The 22,235-nt window shown below is 38.6% G+C and overlaps 1 protein-coding gene across 20 annotated transcripts in view; it reads left to right on the plus strand.

Annotated features, from left to right (window-relative positions):
• MPDZ (multiple PDZ domain crumbs cell polarity complex component) overlaps positions 1 to 22,235 on the plus strand; it is a 99,387-nt gene that overhangs the window by 37,188 nt on the left and 39,964 nt on the right. For 18 of the 20 annotated variants that reach the window (XM_056324531.1, XM_056324533.1, XM_056324537.1 and 15 more), the window contains 10 exons: positions 1,205 to 1,284; positions 1,981 to 2,127; positions 2,772 to 2,939; positions 3,932 to 4,117; positions 6,929 to 7,138; positions 8,768 to 8,884; positions 11,418 to 11,576; positions 14,510 to 14,797; positions 15,669 to 15,792; positions 19,864 to 20,062. In XM_056324531.1, the coding sequence (XP_056180506.1) occupies positions 1,205 to 1,284; positions 1,981 to 2,127; positions 2,772 to 2,939; positions 3,932 to 4,117; positions 6,929 to 7,138; positions 8,768 to 8,884; positions 11,418 to 11,576; positions 14,510 to 14,797; positions 15,669 to 15,792; positions 19,864 to 20,062 (1,678 nt within the window). The remainder of the gene's footprint in view (positions 1 to 1,204; positions 1,285 to 1,980; positions 2,128 to 2,771; positions 2,940 to 3,931; positions 4,118 to 6,928; positions 7,139 to 8,767; positions 8,885 to 11,417; positions 11,577 to 14,509; positions 14,798 to 15,668; positions 15,793 to 19,863; positions 20,063 to 22,235) is intronic. The other 2 variants (XM_056324539.1, XM_056324547.1) reach the window with 2 other exon arrangements.

Consider the following 22,235-nt stretch of genomic DNA (forward strand, 5'->3'; position numbering starts at 1 on the left):
CAGGACTTGTGTTCTTTCACTGCCCTCTAGGGCCTACAGTTTCAAAAAAATCTTTTATAGTTGTGCTCATAGTTTTGAAAATACCAAACCTCCACATTTTGTTTGAAAACTTTCCTTGGACTCACTGTAAAATGCAGGGTCAGTTCAATAGGATCAGTATGTAGTATCATATATGTAAGTGTTATCAGCCATCCCCCTGAATCAGCCTGCTCAGCCAGCGTGCACTCTGGTTTAACAGATGCCCAGGGCATGCATGTAAATTTTTCATTTGCTTTGTGTGCATTATCTTGTAAAGTTGCATTATGTTCAGTTGACACTGAGGCTAGTTTAAGCACACCAGAATTTGTGACTGAACTTCCTGTCTTTCAAAATACACAGTTACTTTTATAAGTTTTGAATCTAATACTATTCTGCCAGTTTTAACTCTGGTGAACACAAGCCTGGTATCATGGTTTAACCCTGGCCAGCAGCTAAGCCCCACACAACCATTTGCTCACTCCCCCCTTGTGGGATGAGGAAGATCATTGGAAGAGTAAGAGTGAGAAGACTCCTGGGTTGAGAGAAAGACAGTTTAATAGGTAAAGCAAAAGCTGCAAATGCAGGCAAAGCAAGCAATTCGTTCACCACTTCCCTTGGGCAGGCAAGTGCTCAGTCATCTCCAGGAAAGCTGGGCTCCACCGCGCGTAACAGCTAATGGGAAGGCAAATGCCATCACTTTGAATGCCCCCCCTGCTTCCTCCTTCTTCCCCCCAGCTTTATATATTTATATACATACAGCATGACATTCTGTGTTAGGGAATATCCCTTTTGCTGGTTCAGGTCACCTGTCCTGGCTGTGTCCCCTCCCAATTTCTTGTGCCCCCCCAGCCCTCTCACTGGCAGGGCCCAAGAAACTGGAAGGTCCTTGACTTGGTATAAACACTGCTTAGCAACAACTAAAATACCGGTGTGTTAATCAACATAGTTCTCACACTACATCCAGAACAGTGTTGTGCCAGCTACTGAAAAGAAAAAATAACTCTATCCCAGCTGAAACCAGGACACGTGGTGAAACAAAGCATGCCATGTTTTCAGTTATATTTAGGAGAATTCTGGCATTTTGAGAATGTTTGTATAGTCTTGTGTGGTCCATATATTTCATTAGTTATAGGATCAGAGAGGATGTTCTACTTTTTGTCTCAGTAATCTCAGACGTAACTTTTAGGTTTCCAGCTAACCACTACAGAAGAAGCAGCTGTGAAGGCAAAGTGGCAAACGATTATGGGTTCGAATTATGAAATAGTGGTATGTAAACTTTGATTACTATTATTAAATGCCCTTTGATGTGTCCACCTATTATTTTGCTAACATACAGATAGAAATATGTTTGTATTGTGTTTGTTCCTTTATTTATAAAAATCGTATGTATGCTCCTTGAACTGTTGAGATTATTTTGTTTTGATTATAGATTTTGAATATAGGTATATTTACCTATATTGATTTTAGCAAAATAATCATGGTCTTAAGTTATGGGGCCTAGCTTCAAGAGGATAAATGTGTATTAGAGGAAAAAAAAAATATTTAAGGTGAACTTCAAAGCTCCCTTCATTAGCCAGAATTTGAAACATCCTACCCTTGCTGCATACTGAATGAATTGTTTCATGTAATGATCTCAGGTAAAGAATAGGACATTTACTGTAGGTACAGTTGAAAAGCAGTACCTGACTGTAGGACTTGATTTGAAATTTTTGTGCCAGAACTGTAGTGTCTGCAAAATTAGGTGTTATTAGATATATTTGTGTCATATACAGTTCCCACTTGTTTATGCTGATGTGGTATATGATAAAAATTTCACTTTTTACCTGGCTCTCTCTGTTACACATGACAGTATTTCTGGTTTCTCACTCCTGGAATAGTCACCTCATTGTATGTAAATTTAAATAAAGTAACAGTCATGGCTGTAAATATGTCAAAATTAACAATTTCTTAATCTTATTTTAGGTGGCTGTAGTTAACAAGTTTAGTGAAAGCAGTGGGTTAGGGATAAGCCTTGAAGCTACAGTGGGACATCATTTCATCAGATCTGTCTTGCCAGAGGGGCCAGTTGGACGAAGTGGCAAGCTGTTCAGTGGAGATGAGCTGCTGGAAGTAAGAAAAAATACTACTTTACCTAAAGTCTGCATTCAGTAAGATTTTTGAGCAGTGAGTTGCTTCTCACAGGTTATGACTTTTAGAATGTAGCATATGTAACTGCATACCAGCCATAACCAGAAGTGCTTGAGCAGTCTCTTCATACGTACATAGGCATATTTGTGTGAATGCATATGCTTACATGTGTTTCTCAGCTGATAGCTGATTTTTTAAACACAGTTCAAGGTCACTGAAAAAGAATACCTAGTAATAAGCATTAAGATTTAATTAAAATATTCCTACACAGTGAAGGGACTAAACATGTGTTTACTTTTCTAAATAATTTTCTTAGAATTACCATGTGAATTTGGTTCACATGAACGCAAGAAACATAAGGTGGCAGAGTATGTGGTGTTTGTAGGGTGCTGTTGTGCAATTTATGAGACTATTCATTCAGTTCAAAACTTACCTTGGTGCTGAATTGAGCACTGAATTGAGTAGAAATTAAGGGTTAACAGCATACATGAGCATGTTATTTTTGTTTTGTTTTGCTTTTTGAATTGGGTGATTACTCAGTTCGTGTTTTTTTAAAAAAATTTTGTTCATTATACTTATAAACAATGTCCGTACTTATAAACACCAGGTATTCTTTATTTTTTGAGGTGAATGAGATCTCTTTGCTTGGAGAAAACCACAAGGATGTGGTCAGTATCTTGAAAGAGCTGCCTATTAAGGTGATAATGGTGTGCTGTCGTCCAGTACCTCCCCCTGTCACTCACCCAGAAGTACTGGAGAGGCTAAGTCCGTCCGAGGTTCAGCTCACAGAAAAGGTATTTTCTTTAAAAAAAACACTGAGAAAATGATTGCTTCCTTGAGAAAAAACATACAAAGTTCTTGTACAAGATCAGAGATACATTTTCATATTTTAGGACTTGGAACTAAATGAATAGAAAAAAGCATGTTAGTTCATCAGCTGTACTTCTGGCCACCAGAAGATGTCAGTCCTGGTAGGTTGTAGCAGAATATTAGCAGAAATATTGTGGCATGCAGGTTAGTCCACCCAAGTATTTCCATTCATCAGGTGGACTGTGGGGCTATGGCAAACCGAGCTGTGTGTTCTTTAGAATCTGAGCATATTTAATCTGGATTTGAACTTTGTTTTCTGGGTTTGTGTTTTGCAGAACTACATGTGCATTCACTGGCAGACACGCTTCTGTCTTTTGTGAGTGCAAAGCTCTGGGCAGCCTGAGTAGTAAACATGTAGAAATGGCCTGCAGTACAGTATACAAAGCAATAGCATTTAAATGAAAAGAGACACAGTTAATTTGGAGTTCTGGGCAAGGCACCAGATTCAGTTTATAGTTGCTCAGCTTTTCTATGAAACCAAATGAAGAACATGTGTGCGTGTGTGTGTGTATGTATGTGTGTGTGTTTTCTTTTTTTAAATGTTCTGACTCCTGTCAGTGCTACTATGTTTAGATCGAGGCATATTTTTAGACATACTGTTTAATAATAGGTATTTCCTGTATATTTGAATACATATACTAAAGAAGTTTTCTGGAGTTTTTAGTTTGACAGATTCCATTTTCTAAGTATTTTCTCCAGTGAGTACTTTCTTTTATTTGAAGCATAGCTATATTGTTAAAACGATATGTGAATTCTGTTCTAGGTTTATCAGACTTGTTAACTCTGCTGAGTGCTTGCACTTTCTCTTAAGAGGCACATCACTTGGTTTTTATCTTGTTCTTCATGAATGGAGTTTTGTGTCTGCAAATTCAGAAACATGGACATTCTGTTGGTGAACATCCACTGTTTTTCTCAGGCTCACATAGAACTTGGATTCATTGGCTCCTCAGACACAGAGGGAACAGCTTTGGAAACAGCTGACGAGGGTCAGAGTACGGAAGAGGTGCAAAGCTCGTCTTTGGCAATGTGGGAAACAGAAGTACAGCACATTGAGCTGGAGAAGGGGAGTATGGGACTTGGATTTAGCATACTGGACTACCAGGTAACTTCTGCACTCCGATCTTGTGAGTAGAGGAGAAAATACATTTTATTGTTTGGATCTCACAATGTGGTCTAAATATGTATTTTAAGGGTAAACGTTAATGGAAACGAAGCAATACAGTAAAGCTACCAGTAAAACTACTGGTAGGCATCCCACTAGCTATGTTACTTATTCTTCTTCCTGTATTAATGTTATTATTAAGGTTATAATTAAGGTGATTAATTATACAAGTTCCAGCGATAATGATAATACTAGTCCAGAAAAATAGATAATCTGTAATAGTACTAGGATCTTCAGAAAGCTCATCTGCTAGTATGCCAGGGGCAATGAGTGATGTAGTCAGGATATTCAGGCATTTAGCCTTGTATTTTGCACCTGCAGTGAAGTGCTTAGGGCAAAATCCAATAAAGGACTCAGGTACTTAAAGCAGGTTTTACTAAAATCCAGAACTGTAATTCTGAGATCCATTGCTTAGCAGCTCTCTGTCCAGGATGTGCCTAAATGCCCCCAATTCGTTTTGTGTTTTGACTTCAAAATTCCTGGGTAACTTAAGCTGTGATTCTTGGTGTGTCCTGATGACACACAGCGCAGCGCCCTCTCTGCAGTTGGTCAGAATCCCAGAACAAGTTTTCTTCCTGTTCTCAGTTGTCACAGTGGATGATTTTTAATCTGACTTCAAGTAATTTGTCCCTGCAGACAGCTTAGGCTCTTGCCCATCTATTTGATGAGGCTGCAGCATCCTGTCTCCTCCAAGGTCACTGCTAGATCTTGTCCCTAAGAGTATATGCAGTTGCATCTGGAGGTCATTCCAGGTGGAAATTACGCCCGCAGTGCACTGCTTAGAATTAATCTATGCCTCAGTAGTATTTTGCATTTGCACACTGATAAAGGTGAAGAGCAGTGTAGTTTAGTAATTAATTGGAAGGGTAAAGCCATAGTCCAATGTCTGTTTTGTGAAACAGTGATTACTCTCTAGTGTGTTGCTCATGATGCTCTGCAGTGAGACACATCAGCCCAAAGAAAAGCATATTTTTACTTCAGGCTCTTCTGAAGCATTGGTACAAACTATTTGTTGCCTGTGAGGTTAGTTACTGGATTTTGATTGTGGGTGGTAATACTGAAGGGTTGCTGGAGGTACCTTAAATTATTTTGTATATTTTGCAAATGTGAGTTTGATTATATCCTACAGCTCTAGTCAGCTTTCTGAAATTTACATTTTAGTATAACATACGTGATTTGTCCTATGTTCTCTCCTTTGACATGTGGTTAAAACATTTCAGTTCGTCACTGAAGTTTCTGCTTTCATCTAAGACTGTGAACAATAAGTTTACAGTGAGATTTATCTTTGTATTTTGTTGTTTCCATCAAATTTTCCATTAATTTTCAATGAACAGTGACTAAAGTTAAGGACAGTTATGTTCCTACTAACATGTTCCTCATGTTTTATGCAGTGGCAGGCCTGTAAGAAAGTCTACATGATTTCTTACCTAGGGAAGACTATTACATACGATGAAAGAAGTGATTTTTGGAAAAAAAAAAAAAAAAAAATCTCATGCAGGGTCACCTAAAGTGGCAGTGTAAATATTGATTAAAATAGTGAGGGAGGTGTCAGTGTTCAGATTCAAGCACTATGCCCAGCAATACTAGTTACATTTCCAGTTGTGTTTTATTGCTCCACGGTATTCTTCTTACAGCGTTAACTGCCATGAAGTGTTAAGGGTCTTCTGGGTGCCCTACCCTCCTGAGCACCTCTCACACTAGCTTTGAGCAGTGTCCAATTCCTGTGGTTTTGGGTGCCACCTTGATGATGTGTGTGCTTTCAGATGTGCGTCTTGGCATGGAAACTTGTTACAATTGCATGCCAGTTTGTAGATGTTTGCTTTTCTCTTCCTTTTGCTGGTACATTACTACATTTATTGTTTTTTTTTCTGTGTATATTCAAGTGAATTGCCATGTGTTGGAAGTTTTGACATGTAATAGTGTTCCTTGTGAATGTAATTGTATAAGAATCATGCACCTGTGTGTATAAGAATGTGTGCACCTGTGGTGATTGTTATAATAGAATCATATGTTCCTGTTACTAGTTTTTGATGCTAGTGTTTTTATAAAAATCAGTGCATTGGGAGGATGGGGACTACAAACCAGTTGTCCTTGAAGTAAACACCACTTTGTTGTGTGTTGTTGATTAGTGCTGTTCTGGTGTGTTCCTGTCTCCCATAAAATGTCTTAATAGGGCATGCACAAAGATTTGCCTCTTAAAAAGTGCTTTCTCAGCTCACCAAGATCTGGTGCCATGAAGCATAAGAGAGTTACTGAAAATAAGCCCTTTGTTGCACTAGAATGCACATATTAACTTTGCCCCAGTCTGCACTGCCCAGCTGTATTCCCAAACCACTGGATGTAAGGGAAGATGAAGTCTGCAACACTGTCATTGCAGTAGGAAGTATTTGAATTTCTGGTGTGTATTTACACATTACGGTATGAACAGCACTCTGCAGTTTACCAGTATTTTGTGCTGGAGGTGTATCATGGGACATCACGTAGAAAGAAGTAACAATTTTCACATATAAGAATTAAAAACAGGTGGAATTCTAACATATGAACAGTATGGACAGAAGGGTAAGTTGCTGATGAGCGTTCATCTGGAGCAGAGCTCCAATAACCCAATTCTGTTGGCTTAGTAACAGCTCATGCATAAAAGTTAGTCTCTCAAGACATAAGGCAGCACACAACATAACCAATGTAAAAACTCACCTAAGACCTAAATTTTTAAGATGTTGCTTAATGATTTTTTTTTATTTGTTTAATTAGGATCCAGTTGATCCATCAAACACTGTAATTGTGATTCGCTCATTAGTTCCTGGGGGTGTGGCTGAGCAAGATGGCAGACTTCTTCCTGGAGATCGGCTTATGTTTGTCAACGATATCAACTTGGAAAATGGGAGCCTGGAGGAAGCAGTACAAGCACTGAAAGGAGCCCCACCAGGAACAGTTAAAATAGGAGTTGCCAAACCACTGCCTGTAAGGATTTGGGAATTTGATGGGTACTTTTCATGTCATTTAAGCTGGTACATGATGATCCTGACTTCTGCATACACTTGGTGTGCTTTGGGGTATAGTTGGGTGGCTCAAAACACCCAGAAGCTGTCTTTAACAGATTCCTGTATCTCCTTGCATGTAGGAGTGGCCTGTGTAGTGTATGACTGGTGTAGTGATCGCAGGACCTAGCATACCTGTCTCACAGCTGTTGAAACAGCGAAGCGTCTTGCAGCCAACACAGTCTTTCAGGGATGCAAGTTGCCAGGCATAATTTTATACACTTTGCAGTATTCTCTGGATGTGTGAGATGGTGACATTAAGTCAGTTTGATGTGGTTTGCCTGGAATTTACCTGTTCCTTTGCTTTGCAAGGTATAGTACATATGCAGTCTTCCTATTTAGACTGCACACTTCATGTTTAAACAGTGGTGAGTAGTCTTCAATTCATATACCTCAAACTGGTTGTTTTAATATAGCTATAAACAATTTCAGGCTTGATTTCAGAAGGTAGTGTGTAACAATTAGAAGAATGAGGTTGAAGGAGACCTAGGGTTACTAAGATAGTGTATCAGTAAGGATGCTAGTGGATTAGTGTCCCTGATGTGTTAAGTTTGGATTAGTAGAATGGCACCAGTTCATACATACAAAGAAGATACCTTTCACTATGTTTATAAGTGCAAGTGCAGTTTTTGGGGTTCATTTGTGCTTCTTATGAAATTATAATCTTGTAGTCTTTGTGGATGCAGATACTGAATTTTAATTCTTAGTAGAACTTTGTGGAGAGGGTGGGAGAGAATGGCTAATGCTTAAGTTACTAGAAACTTTTTTGCTCTCTGTAAGAGGGTACTTTTAAAACTTGCTCTGTTAAATTAGTTTTTTGTAGTGGGGACTCTGTGTTACACACTAAAATATCTTGCAAGTCAACCTTTTCATGCTTAAGAAGATGCCACTCTAAAAGAGAACATGCATGGGGGTTTTGTTTCTGTTCCCAGCAGTTTGTAAATATTCAGCAGTTGCACTGTAATATTTCACATATTATGCATGTCAATTAATTGAACATTGTGAATAATCACTGGTTTCTTTGCAGTACTGGATGAATGCACCTAGCATCAAATTGTGTTGGAAAAAGCTATTGGTTTATAGTCAGAATTAATCTTTTGTCCTCTTGAGACCGTTCCACCTAGTAGATATAATCCTAAAACACAGTGAGTGCAGTCTTCTGCCTACTAACAAGATTGCTGTGTGGCAGGCAAGGTTGTGAAGGCCTCTGCTGTTATGCTGTTCCCCTGGTGGCACTCTGATGGCAGTTTTAGTATATGTTTAATAAAGAGCAGAAATTGAAAATCAGTTTAGACTAAGCTGTGGGCTCTGTGGTATAGCTGGGTAGGCCTTTTTCATTACTTGTAGATGTAAATGACATGTGAAGCTGAATCAGTTCAGGTAAATAAATAAAAAAAAAAATTCTCTCTACCTACCCAACACTGTGACTATGATTGAAATGAACTCTTTGCTGCATTTGGAATTCATTTGCCTCTGTAAACCCCGCCCAACACATGGTCCATGCCCTGTGTCCTGGCCACTCATCCAACTCAGAGCTTCATTCTTTCTGCAGCTTTCACCAGAGGAGGGCTGTGTCTCTGCTAAGGAAGATTGCTTTTTCTACACTGCCCAGTCCCTTGAGGAGGAGGGGCCAGCTGATGCAGCCCTCTTCCATGCTGAGCTGGCTCTGGTTAGTGGCCCAATTTACCAAAGATTTCTTAAGTCTTTGCATTTTGTAATGAAAGGAGTTACTTTGTTGCTGTTCATACTGATTTTTTTTAGTGTTTACTGTCACTACATTACTTATCCACCATAGCTGGGATGGATCCCCACGTGGTAGAAACTGGGGTCTGGAGATTTTGGCTGTTTGCATGAACTGTGAATCTGGCCTATGATATGTTAGTTGCTGGAAAAGAAGGGAACTATTCTGAGATTTTCAAAAATGTATGACTACCCATTTCTGCTTGCATGTACAGAGTATCCCTTTGAAAATCTTACCTTGTGTAGAGAAAGGTTCATGTGTTTATTTTGTAAATAAATCTCTGCCTATATGTCATATCACTGATCTATCTTACAGTTTTTTGGGACTCTCTTTTTGCATGTAATCCAGCCTTACAAGGAATGCTGTCTGTCTTCAAAAGCTGCCAATGCTTCCTCCTAATAGTATTCTTTAGACTTCAGCATCAACCAGTGATTATGAGATTTGCAAGGTCAAAAGGTGTTCACTTGTATAAACGATGGGGCTTAGTGGAGCATTTAGTGCCTTACATAACCCAGAAGTTACCAATAAGAACTCAGATAAAAAAGACAAAGGAAATAATACTCTGGGAAAAAACCAAACAACCCACAACCAAAAAAAAAACCCCAAACCCCAGAATATACATGTATTCTGAGTGTGTCTTCTTGTGGTTATATGTACTGATCTGGGTCTGATACTGAAGTTATTTGGCCCTCATTTTCTGGGACATGAGTAGAGGAGCAGTTTTTACTGAATACCAGAATGTAATTCGTTAGAAAAAAGAATTAACCAAACCAAAACCCTGAAATAGATGATTTCAAGGCAAAAAGTCTCTGAATTACTGATTCCAGTATGTTTACTATTTTTCAAATGTTTGCAAATGACAAGCTGGTTTTGATAACTTTTAAACAAGACTGCCTGTATTTTCTTCTGCAGTTTGTTAACTTGGTATGGTAGTTAGATAATAGTATTTTCCTTATTCTGTTCATTGGGAAGAAGTATGAAGAAGCCAAGTTATATATTACAGATATCCATTAATTACAGATGTGTTGAAAAGATCAGATTAAAAATTTGACTTCTGTCTGTGATTCATATAAGAAAAATAAATTGTGAAAGAACAATGAAAATACATGACAGATAATAATACGGTTAAATTGTCAACTCTGTCAACTGTCTAATTAAATGTGCAAAATATGAAATTGAATGTGCAGTCTCCCGCTGAAGATGTGTTTGTAGAGGGCACTCATGAGATACTGTTTTTCATAGATAAATCTACATTCAGATTCTACAGGTCTGTCCCTGTTTTTCACAATCCTTTTCTTAGGGCGTAGGTTTAGTAACACTAGTCTGCATTTTCCAGAAGATGGACTGAGAGCAACTTACACCAAAGGAGCAGTTTGAATTAGCTGTGAAGTGTTTAGGGTTGAGATAATAAAAAAATAGATCCTTTTTACCCCAAAAAGGAATCATTATGTTGAATCACTGCAGATTGTTGCTATTGCTGTTGTGAATCTGACATAATGAATACATAGTACGATGAATCACAGAGGCTGAAAAGCAACAGTTAGGTTCCATCTCTGCAGATGGGTGCACTTGGCTGTTTCATAAAAGTTTATGTTGTGGTCGTGGCTCTGAACTTGCTGATCATTTTTGTTAGCATGCACTGCTTGCTTGAGCTGTGCCAGGGGAGATGAAATTATAATCAAAGTGTAGAATATGAAGCATCACAAATTAAGTCTTTTAGGTCTTAGTTTTATTCTAGTTTCTGAAAGTATATGAGTCTTGGGGAAAAAAAAAACCTATTTAATTGTTTTTTAAAAAAGGCAAAAAGTACTGCCCATGTCCATGTCTGGAACTCTTCAAAACTTTATTTCTTGTGTAAGACAGGAGAATTATCCGTATTAATCTTGTTGTCAAATGTTAAGTATTTTAGAAATTAGAAAAAATGTTATAATTTTTTCTTATAAATACATTGGAAAGCATTGCTGTTTCCAGAAGATTATTTTCTATATGCTTTTAAGAACAGCCAAACCTATGAAGCTGGGTGAACAAAACATTCCAGACAGGTGGCACTGAGTGAAGCTTATGTTTTTTTCAGTGCTGATTCTTGTAAAAGAAACTTAACAAGCAAAGAATAAAGCCCTACAAAAATCAAAATACTGACAGCAGGGAGTATAGCAGAGTTCTCCCAACACCTCATACTCCTGTTAAAAGCCTGCCTCAGCCCTGCAACTCATTCCAGTTGAGACTTTCACTTCAGCTACTTTTTTAAAACCTCTGGAGATGTAGTAACATTAATTGTAACTGGAAGCAGAAAATTTTCCTACTGTGCTGTGCAAATATAACTTCAATGTAAAGCATGGGGGGGGGGGGGGGGAAGAGGAAAGTGTCAGTCAGTATGTAGTGGCTGAGGTGCATGTGTTCGGGGCTTATGTGGTATGAAGGTAACAGATAGCCTGGCTGATTGAATTGCTTTTGTTGTTAGGTGGACTCCAGCGAGGCAGATCTAGTGGATGAGTCCACCTTTGAATCGCAGTATTCTCTAGAGAGTGACGTCTTCCAGGCTTCAATGATAGCTCTGCATGGCAGTGCCTGTAGCGGTGAGCTGAACTACAGCTTCTCTCTTCCGTTGTCAACTCCCAAGGTAAAAAGGAGGATGGTTTTATTGATGACAAACTTTGATTATAAGTGTGAAAAGGCTGTATTATTAAATATAAATGTTGTATGTCATCCTGGTTCAAATGTCACTATTTGTTACCAGATTGAAGTGCAGTTTTATTTAGGGTGGTGCTGGTGTCTTTCAGATACCTGTGTTGAAGAGAGAGGTAGCTAGAACATTGAAAGCTTGGATTTGTGTATTGTATAGCCAGATAAAGTATGATGAGATGTTTGCAGTATTAAAGCAGTGGTGAGCAGCCTGCTACAAAAAAAACTTAATTGTTGTTACTTCAGAGCATAGTAGGGAGTGGTAGCACAAAGTAACTGCATTATTCTAGAATATTTTAGGTATGAAAAGCAAGAGTAAGTTTTCATCCTAAGCTTTGCTTTTATGCTTCTTAGTATGTTTGCTAATTCATTTACTGTGTTCTTGCATAAAATGTTCATAATGATACTGTAATTAAAAGTAAATCTGTACATATCAAACCTCTTATTGCTAATAATTTCTATTTAAAGTCAGTAAATAAAGATAAGTTCTTTAAAGGTATTACAAAGAACAGTATTTTTTTCTTACTGGTCACATACCCATAATGACTTGATTGTGTGTATCAGACTTGGTGTCCTGTTTCTCTCCATTTTTTTTCATTCTCTTTTTTTCTTGGCAATGTATAGATTTATTTTGCTAATCCAGACTCTTCCAAGTAATTTCTCCTAGCAGTCATCTTTGAAAGCAACATTGTAGGGATTTTTTCCAGGGTTTGCAGTCTGTGATCTTGAATAGAGTAGCTGCTGCTTTTTCCTCCTCACCTGAGCTGCGGTAATTCCCTTTATCCCTTCTGGAATATGTTCAGCCTTATGAGGCACTGGTTGGAAAGCTAAATTCATCTTCTAATGGTTTCTTCTAATCCACAGAAGAGCACATCTCTGCTGTGCCAGTGGGACAGATTGCATTGTTTAACTCTGTAATTGTTAAACGGATTATGCATTTTGCATGCTGAAAAGTATTCTGTGAGATAGAGGCTGGATTTACATCATATATCACGTTGAGGTTCTAGAAAGTCTTATGTTATTTTCAGCATTGGCTTAAAGATGTCTTTGGTTTACATGTTTTTTTAAAGATTATGGTCCTGACTTTTCAGTGCTCCTCTCTGTGCACTGGTATGAAGTGATACTAAGTTTTCATCAAATAACACGTTATACTGTGCAGTTATGAGTGATTTCACGAAGTAAACATAGTGAAAAAATCTGTTCATAAAAGACTTCTGAAACAAGTGAAATGTAGTAGGATTATTCAATGCTATGAGGAGCTATTTCTGACTACAGGACAGTTGACAGTTTCTGAATGCCTTTGGTGTCACTTAAAACAGGTGATGAAAAAAAACACTTACAAATGATCTAAAGAGGCCACATGCTGCTGTAGTTACAAATTCCTGAAATCATATTTTTCTTGAAAAATTACAGCATTAGTCATATGCTGCAACTCTTAATATGTAATATGGCATATGGAATAAATATTCAGTATGATCTGGATCTTGTTTTCACTGATGCAGAAATGGATACAAAACATACTGTAAAAGTAGGTGTCCCAGCTGTCACTGAATCCTCATGAAAGAATTTAAGTAGGTTATAGTCCTGGTGTTCTGTTCTCCAAAAGGTGGTAAATTATTTCATTGCTTATATCACGCAGATTAGTTGTATTTAGGCTTTGCTCAATTATCTTCTCAGATGTTACTTAAGCCACTTATTTACAGATGAACCTTTTTTGATGATTATCTGGGGACGGAGCAAGCTTGTATGCACTAAGGCCCTTGATACAAAATGTTGCAAAATATCTCAAAATCCTGGGAAACATATTTTCCCCATTATTTGGAAAAAGAATAGAAGATTTAATAGGACCAGTGGATAACAGCAATGATAGCTAGGGGAAGATGTTCTTACGACTGCATTTGCTGCATTTCAGAGAAAAATCCCTAATACTGCTACAGAGCCTCTAAGTCCAACCTCTTAATTTATTGATATATCTTTATAATAGCAAAGACCTGCATGTTTTTAGAGTTACTTATTTTGAAAGCTCATATAGAGAATACTTGAAGGTGGATGGATTTATTGTTGGGTTTTTTTTTTGCGGGGGGAAGGTTGTGATTATTGAAATACATTAAAATATTGGAAATACAGGACCTTGGAATCTTGAAAGTCTAAATAAATTTTGTGGAGAGAACTTAATCCTAGTGCTGCAGCCGTAGTCGATACACTTGCAATAAATACTAACTGCTAAGGTTCTGTAACTGTATCATTGTATTTCATTGTTGTCATGCTTCAAAACTTCCATGCTCATTTTTTGCTGAGATTTGACCGAGTATTTACTTTTCCCTCTTTGCATGGAAGCAATACCTAAGTATGTTTTTACTTAGGAAGTGATACCTCAATGTGTTTCTAGTCAGTCAAATGGATGATAAGATTGCATGCTTATTGTGTGAGCTGCTTGAAATTGCTCGTTGCTTGCTAAGTGTTCTGAGAGTGAAGACCTTGGTCTTGTGAAGTTCTTCCACTTGAGAAAGACAATTGGATGCTTTAATTTTAGTAGTTTCCTGGAGTTATGTGTAGTTTGAGAATGTGTGAGTGGGCATTACTTTGCTGAAGTTAGTGAAGAGTTATTGATGAGTGCCAAATTAGAATTTGGCCTTCAGAAGTAGCTTATTTTCATTGATTTCTGGTATTTTAAAACAGAAGAAATAGTCTGAGGAATCAAGTAAATTTTACAGTAAAATGCCTGTAGGGATCTACGGAAGACACATATGTTACAGCAGATATGTTTAAATTCTGTGAGATTAGTTTCTGTTTAAGATTTTAGCATGAAACGTACTTTTCAGTTATACTTAAAATATTGTTGATTGTTCATTGTCTTCTGTGTTTTAACAGTCTGTTGGAGAGGAGTGTTCAAATGCTGCAGCTGATTACGATGTGTCTGACAAGAATCTGTACAACATGGATCTGAATCAGAGAGTGAGAGAACAAAAGTCCGTAGCGGGCAGTAGCCTGGAAACTGCAACTGGTTTTACCCAAAAGGATCTTCTGTCTCTGAGTGTTCCGGATATCAACCAAAATGAAAGTGAAAACACAGCAACATGGACTGGATCTCAGACAACAGCAGAAATTCCACTAAGTGCAAGCCTTGCCACTACCATGCAACTTGATCCCACTGGAAAAGTAAAATGTTTCTTTTTTTTTTTAATAATAATTTAAAAAACCTATGGAAAGGACATACTACACTGTAGAATCTCTTGCAGAAACTGACACTGGCCAGCAGCCATGTAGGGTTCTTTGATGGTAAATGTCTGTCAGATGTGGCAGCTCACATCAAAACTTAGGGATTTAGAACTCTACAAAACAGGAGGTAATTTCTGGCGTCAAGGTAGTAATTTCCGAGAGACTGGTGATACAGGGTTATATGAAAGTCTGTTTGTGCCTCACAGCAGTAGATACTGCTGGACCACAGTTTAGTCACTGGGCAGGCCAAGGGGCTTTTCATATCCCCTGTTAAACTCCACAGAGGCATGAGCGTAAGGAGGAGGTGCACAGCTGGTAGCTAGGCATAGGAAGCCCAGGGGGAGCAGTTTGAAAGTTGCATCCTGATGTTCACACAAACCTGCACGGTTTAGCTCACAAACTGGGCTGTGATGCCACAGTATGCAGACATTATATTCCTGTATATGACAGTCACTGTGTCATGTGTTTCTTTTTTCTTCTGTTCAGTGATTTATCCAGAAATTCTTAAAAGACCTCCAGTTTCTTAGAAGATTTATTACTTTGGCGCTGGCAGATTGTCAAACATCTGTGGTGAATGACTCTGAGAGCCCTTGAATTCATTGCATTAATGTTAAGAGTGTAACTGATGTCCCTAAATTAAAAGCATACTTTGTGATAGATTTGCTATGTTACCTGAAAGAAAACAGAAATCTTATGTATGTCGGTTTGATCTTTGATGGACTGACCTTTCCAATGTCTGTAAGGGAAGATGAGTTTAGGTCAGTATGTCCAATCTCTTCGTATTCTGATCTGATACTTTCCTGTGTGTTAGGATCAAATGCTTTTAATGGAGAAGAAATGCCCAGTATCTTTGGAGGGAAGTTCCACAACCCCAAATCCAGTCAAAAACATGTATGAGATGACCATCACTATTGCAAAAGGCAATTCAAGTCTAGGTAAGGTAGCTAATGTTTTTTGTAACCTATTCAAGAACGTGGCTTTCTGTTTTTCTCATATGTTTCCTGTTTTATTAGTAAAGACTAAATATTGACATTTTATTGGGGAAAGTATAACAGGATATTCGTTCTTTGCTGCTCTTCCTGTGTTTGGCTATAATGGCAGTGGGTCCATTTGCTGTCACAATGAACATAAAAGTGTCCAGTGTTACAGATTTTTTTTTTTGCATAAAGGAGTTTAGTCACTCTTAAACATTAACAGAACAATTTTAATACATCGTTTTTTAATGTCTATACATTTATACAGTATAGTAGGAAAACGAGATATAGCCAAGGAATGCTGTAGAAGAAGACTTCTTGAGTCAAAGATCTGCAGACTAGACTTTCAAATGTATGTAAACACAAAATGATCTTGCTTTCTGAGGATAGTCAAGAGTCTAAAGAAGCTACATACTTGTATTTGTATCTTAAGTGCCTCTATTTCTGAATATCAGGTCATTGACACATTTATTAGGTAGTATTTTTAGCTCAATGTTATTATCATTTTGTAGAGAATTTCAGAATTTTAAATGATTGTGATCTGCAGCTTTGTGAGCATACTGACTATAGATACATTTTCGAGCAAACAGGTGTAACAGATGGAAATGTTTTTCAGTGTCTTCTCCTGGTCTCTGGTGTGGCCCTGGGTAGTGTGAGGGGGAACATGGGGACAGCGTTCTTCCAGGCCAGTTCCCAAAGCCAGTACCAAGGAGGCTTTTTGGTGGAAGACAGTGGTGCTTCCCTCTCGTTTGTGGCCGGTGTGTTCATTTGCTTTGGTTTAGGTTCCTGGTGACATTCTTCCGGCCATCTGCACATCCTTGAAGACTTTCTGGTGCTGGTAGGGCAGGAGTTTGTGTGGGCACTGGCTGTTTGCAGTGGCTCTGCAAATGCTTTAACATGGATTGTCCACGAAACAGGCTGTTCATAAACAAGCACCACTCAGGACTCCCTTGCTTTGCAGAGGTAGGTGCGGCACAGTGATGCTGTATTTCAGTGGAATAATCTTCCACCTGGAATAAACTGCCCTCTGATGGCTGGATCTCAGTCAGCCCCAAATCACCTTCTCCTTTGTGATACAGCCAGTGTCCAAACTGGATCAGGAGCTGATCTGGTTTAGAATCTGCCTCCCCAAAATACAAAACTGTTGGCAAGGTTGGTGTGGGTATAAATTTTGAGTTTTGTTGGGTAACTACTGCCTTTATTGGCCTCATTGCCAGGGTGTAGAAAGTGCAGGTCACAGTGCAGTTCCAGGCATTCAGATTTTGTTAAAAAAAGTTTTGTTTGCAATAACCTCTTAACTCAGTTGAGCAGTTTTTTTCATGTGTGTCTATGAGTGTTTTGTTTTCATTGAACATACAAAGCAAATTTAGCTTAATACAGCATAATAATAAGCATAATGCAGCATAAAAATACAAACTGGGGGGCAGTGTGCACATTGGCAGCCATCACATGCATGAAAAGTAGGACTGGCCTCTCATGTATACATGATATGAATGTGAATAATGCTTTCTCCTGCCTTTTGACTGTAGTCTTCCAGTCTGTGTGTGCTCTGGCCTGGGAAGCTGGCTGGGCACAGTGACCAATTTACACACATGGCTGCACTGCTTTTAACTTCAATTTTTACAAAAGGAGCTAAATCGAGAGCTGTGAATGATGTTGAAAGCTGCAGCTGCATCAATTATTTCAGTTGAGAACTGGCACTTTTTTTTTCCTTTTAAATGGTGTCACCCATAGCTTGCAACAGCTCTTCGAAACCAACCATTTTTTAAAATCCAATTGATTTTTAAAAGGTAAGAGGACAGAGGACCCACATGCCAGAAGAGCTGAAATGCCATTGTCCTGTGTAATTCATTTGGCAACCTGACAGTGGCATTTGCATTTCTAACCTGAAACTGTAGCTGTCTGAAGTGTGACATCAGCCTTGCAGATCTGCTGTAATGAGGATGTCAGCATAGGTACTGGGGGTGATGTTTTTCTAGAGTGCTGTTACACTAACCTTAGCAATACTGTTGGTTGTTACTGGCTTAACCAAGCAGCAAAGTTAGGTTCAGAATTTCAAACCACATTTCATCTGTTTCCTTGGCAGTCTGATTTTGTATTATGGTGAGACCACTCTGTTGCAGCCTTGTGTTTACATTCAGATCTGACTGAGTAACCCATGTGTGCTCATCGTTCAAGAGGTGGTTGTTGGAAGGAGTGCATGAGTGTAAATGCTGGCACACCCACCCCAGCACACCACCTGTAAATGCCAACTGTGATACGCTCAACATTGTAATATTGCAACATCAACGATGCACAACACCACAGTCTTTCATCAGAATAATACATCATCATGAAGATGGGTTTTGCAGTTTTTCCAGAAGATGAACCTTGACTTCTGCATGCCAAAGTGGAGAGGTGCATGTATTCCTGTGTCTAAGACGTTTATTGGGCAGTTCCTTGCTAGTCAGGGCCACCTCCTCATACTTCAGACAACAATGGTGATCTCAACTACAAGTGGGTGTGAGGAGCCAACGCTACTGAGATTTTTATTTTCTGGAAGGAGTTCTAAAAAGCACAGATTAATACCTAGATTAGTGTCGTTCTTTAAATGGTTGCAGTATTATTTTTCTTTTCTCTGAGACAGATATGTAGGCGGGTGTTTGTATGGCTGGCTGAGTCTGGGTAGCCTGGGGCTTATAGCTGCCTTCTAAACTATTCAGCCAGCCTGTCTCCCAAGCTCTAAGGTCACAGAGTAAAGTGTTCAGTCTCTGTCTTCTGTAGCCATGTTTGTATGTAAATGGTTAGAATTTTTTCATGGTCAGTATCCTTGGTTGTTTTGCTTTATCTTCTTCATTCCACTTGTAGTCTGGACAATAAGGTCAGGGATTGCAGACACACAGCTGCACTTTAGTGCTTGCTAGCCCGATATTTCAGTGCAAAACCAGAAGAACACATAGTAGGGTAGCCACTGCCTCCTTCTCCCATATATACTCCTCTGTAAGGTGCTCTTACAGAGCTTCCTTGCAGCTTACAGAAGCTTACAGAAGGTGGCTTCATCTTGTCAGTAAAGGAGAGCTTCCATGTTAGTGACACAAAAGATTAAACAAAGTTTGGCAGTATTGGGATAGTGGAAGTCCAGTGGGTGAATTTTCAGGGTACTGGCCCTTCAGCTACCTTTCTGTTGCCTCAGTGAAGAACAGTTTTTCGTGAAACTGTCATCTGGGTTGATTTCATGAGCACCATCTGCCTTGAAAATAACAGTGACAACTCATGCATGTAAGAACAGCCACAAAGACATGTGAAGCCCAGCACCCCATGTAAGTCCCTGTGGGCTCCCCATGGGAGTGGAGGTGGAAGAGCATCTCTCTCTCTTTTTCCATTAGTGAAAAGAAAGTAGAGTTACGTGGTTTGTATCCACAGGTGGGATCATGGTGAAACTCAAGTAGAGGACTGAATCCATCAGTAGTGGCGCAGGCATTCACAGAAGCAGGATGCTCTTCTGGGTCTAAGTGATGGTCCACCTAGTAGAGCAGGAAGGCAGCTACTGTCTCAGTAGGATCCTATTCAGGCATTCTGTTGAAAATATGTGTGTGTGGGTTTATTTGCCCTGTGCTCCTAATTAACTGTTTGATCATTTCACTTCCTTTCCAAAGAGAACCATCTTAAACTAAACTGAAATGTGGTGTATAAACTCAGTGAACCATCCAGCAGAGTGTAAATCTGACTGATTTAGAGGCAATTTCATTTTTTTTTTATTTATTTTCTGCTTATAATTTTCTACAGTCTTTTTTTTTTTAGATTAAGCCTGGTATGTGAAATAACACAAGGTAAAGATAACTATGGTTGTGATGTGTAACTGCTGTCTCTTGTTTTCTGTTGGAAAGAAGGAAACGCAAGGGAGAATAAGAGCAGTGTTTGTAGACTTGCTGACATTGGCAGATTGGCTGGCTGGCATTTACCTTAACTGCCCCAGGTTACATTCCCTTTTCTTGGCACTCAGAGCTTGGCCTTGAAGACATTATTAACTGTTTCATGTGTTTTTCCCTATAGGGATGACAGTAAGTTCCAATAAAGATGGCTCAGGAATGATAGTCCGCAGTGTCATCCATGGAGGCTCAATAAGCCGTGATGGACGGATTGGTGTAGGGGACTGCATCCTGTCCATTAATGAAGAGTCAACCACTAACTTAACCAGTGCACAAGCCCGGGCTGTGCTGAGGAGGCATTCGCTCATTGGACCAGACATAAAGTAGGTAAAGCTAGGTGATGAATTGTGGTACGAATAGGCTAATAATAAACATTTGGTTATTTATGCAGGTATTCTAAATTAAAAAAAATGTTTGTTTTTACAACATGAATTTACCTTTTAAGTTACAGCTTCAGATGGATAATTCACCTTCAAATTACATCTTCATGGGTTTGAAAGATAAAATCGCTTGTGTAAGAGGCTTTGGATGTTCTTAGAAAAGTTGTTACTCTCATTAGTAATCATTATCATTACTGCCCTCCCTGTTTTTACTGAAGGAAGAGGATTAGCATTCATAGTATGACTCTTCTAAAGAAAGGAAGGATTTGCTCAAAGTGTTTGTGTTTCTCACATGTGGACTGACCTGGCCATTGCACAAGTGATTTCATTTGATGGACATCTTTGTAAAATGGATTTTGGTTTTGACTGCCAGACAAAGTATGATGCATGATGTTAATGCAGAAAAGTAATGCTTAAAACATTTTCGGTACATCTGTGACAAACAGCAGAAACAGTCTGTTTTGTGAAATCACAAGTTTTTATTAGTGCATATGAAGGAGCTGTTGTTTAGTGCATAAATATCTGCTTTTGGGAGTTACTACTTTAAACTTGCAGTAATTAATAGTTTTGGAAAATCTGCTTGCTTGATGAGAAAGTTTCTTCTCAAATTCACTCAGTTGACAGAATTTTAACTTTCCCTTAAAGTACAGTTCTTTCTAGTTGATGTGATTGTGGAGTTTACTTTGCCCATGTGCACCATCTGGAAATAAGGTTGTTCCGGAGCTTGTGGACAGTGCTCTAGACACACCAGTTCTGGGTTTACAGCTCCAAAAATCTGGTAACCGTTTTTCTCAAGCCCATGGTAACATGGATCGTGTCATATCTGCAAATGGGATTAATAGAGCTGTTGGTAATAGAAATCTCTACTTTTTTAAGAGGGTGGCCTTGAGAGGGATCAGTTCAGTCCCAGTGTGGTTGCAGGTAACTATGGTTTTTGTCAGTTCAGAATGGACTGCAGGGCATTCTGTTCTTGCCCAGAAGTATTCTATCTTTGAAGACACCCAGCATTTTGGTAATGGGTAGGCAGAGTATCTACACTGTGGGTGGTAGGTTTAATGGTCTGCCCCATAGCTGTCATGCATTTAGGATTATGATCTATGCAAGCTTGTTTAAATAATGGCATATGCTCATATAATGAATTGCATTATTGTCAATGCTATCATTAATATGAATGAGTCAGTTTGGTAAAATATGGTGATTATTATTGTAGGCTTTCAAACTGTATTATAATTCTGACTGCCACGACTGAAATCAGTTGGTATGTGAGCATGCATGTGTGTGTATGTCTGCTTAGATAGACAAATGCTACAGCACCATTTTTCGGTGAGGAGTCTTTTATTAGTGCTGTGTTTACATGATCAAACACAGATGTGTTCATTATTTGCACTTATCCTTTTAGAGCTGCTACATCTTACACTGTGTAACTCTAAGTTTTGGGTTTTAGTGTTAGGCTTTTGCAGATATGTCAAAAATACCAAAATCTTGTCTTAGACGTGATTATTCAGATTTTCCAGAGAAAAATGCATCCCTTTCTGAAAGGTCTCACAGAAAAGGGACAGTTGCTATTCATACTCTTACTTTTTTGTCTTTCATTTTGTATTTATGTTCTTCAGTGCATTCCCATAAGGGTTAAAGCAGAGCTGGCTTCTACATTTCAAAAAATGGAAAGACCAGATCCTTTGGTAGTTTCTTAAGGAGTCTTGCAAGAATAAGGACAGTATTTTTGGGCCTACATAGTTTTGATACAAAACTATTCAGCATAATTAATTTTTTCTGTGATTTTTACTTTCAGGAGCAGTACAGAATTATGGAAAAATACTGTGATACAAATATGTGGATAATGACCCAAGTCAGAAATTTGGAGATATGGAGCATTATCCCATGATAGTTTTTCCTGTTTGCTAAGAGGAATACACAGATATATAGATGTCATTTTAGAGCTAATGTGATACACCACCGTGCAGGATTTGCAATTTAAGCATTTCAAATAAGCAAGTTGAATTTCTTTGGTGTCTTCTTCAGGAGACAGGTGCATGCGCACTCAGGTGTGGCCATTTAGGTATCACTCCTTTTTATTCCTACAGGGCTACAAAGGTGTCTCTAATTTTTAGACTGA

The sequence above is a fragment of the Falco biarmicus genome, chromosome Z (assembly GCF_023638135.1).
Source record: "Falco biarmicus isolate bFalBia1 chromosome Z, bFalBia1.pri, whole genome shotgun sequence".
In the NCBI taxonomy this organism is placed as follows: domain Eukaryota; kingdom Metazoa; phylum Chordata; class Aves; order Falconiformes; family Falconidae; genus Falco; species Falco biarmicus.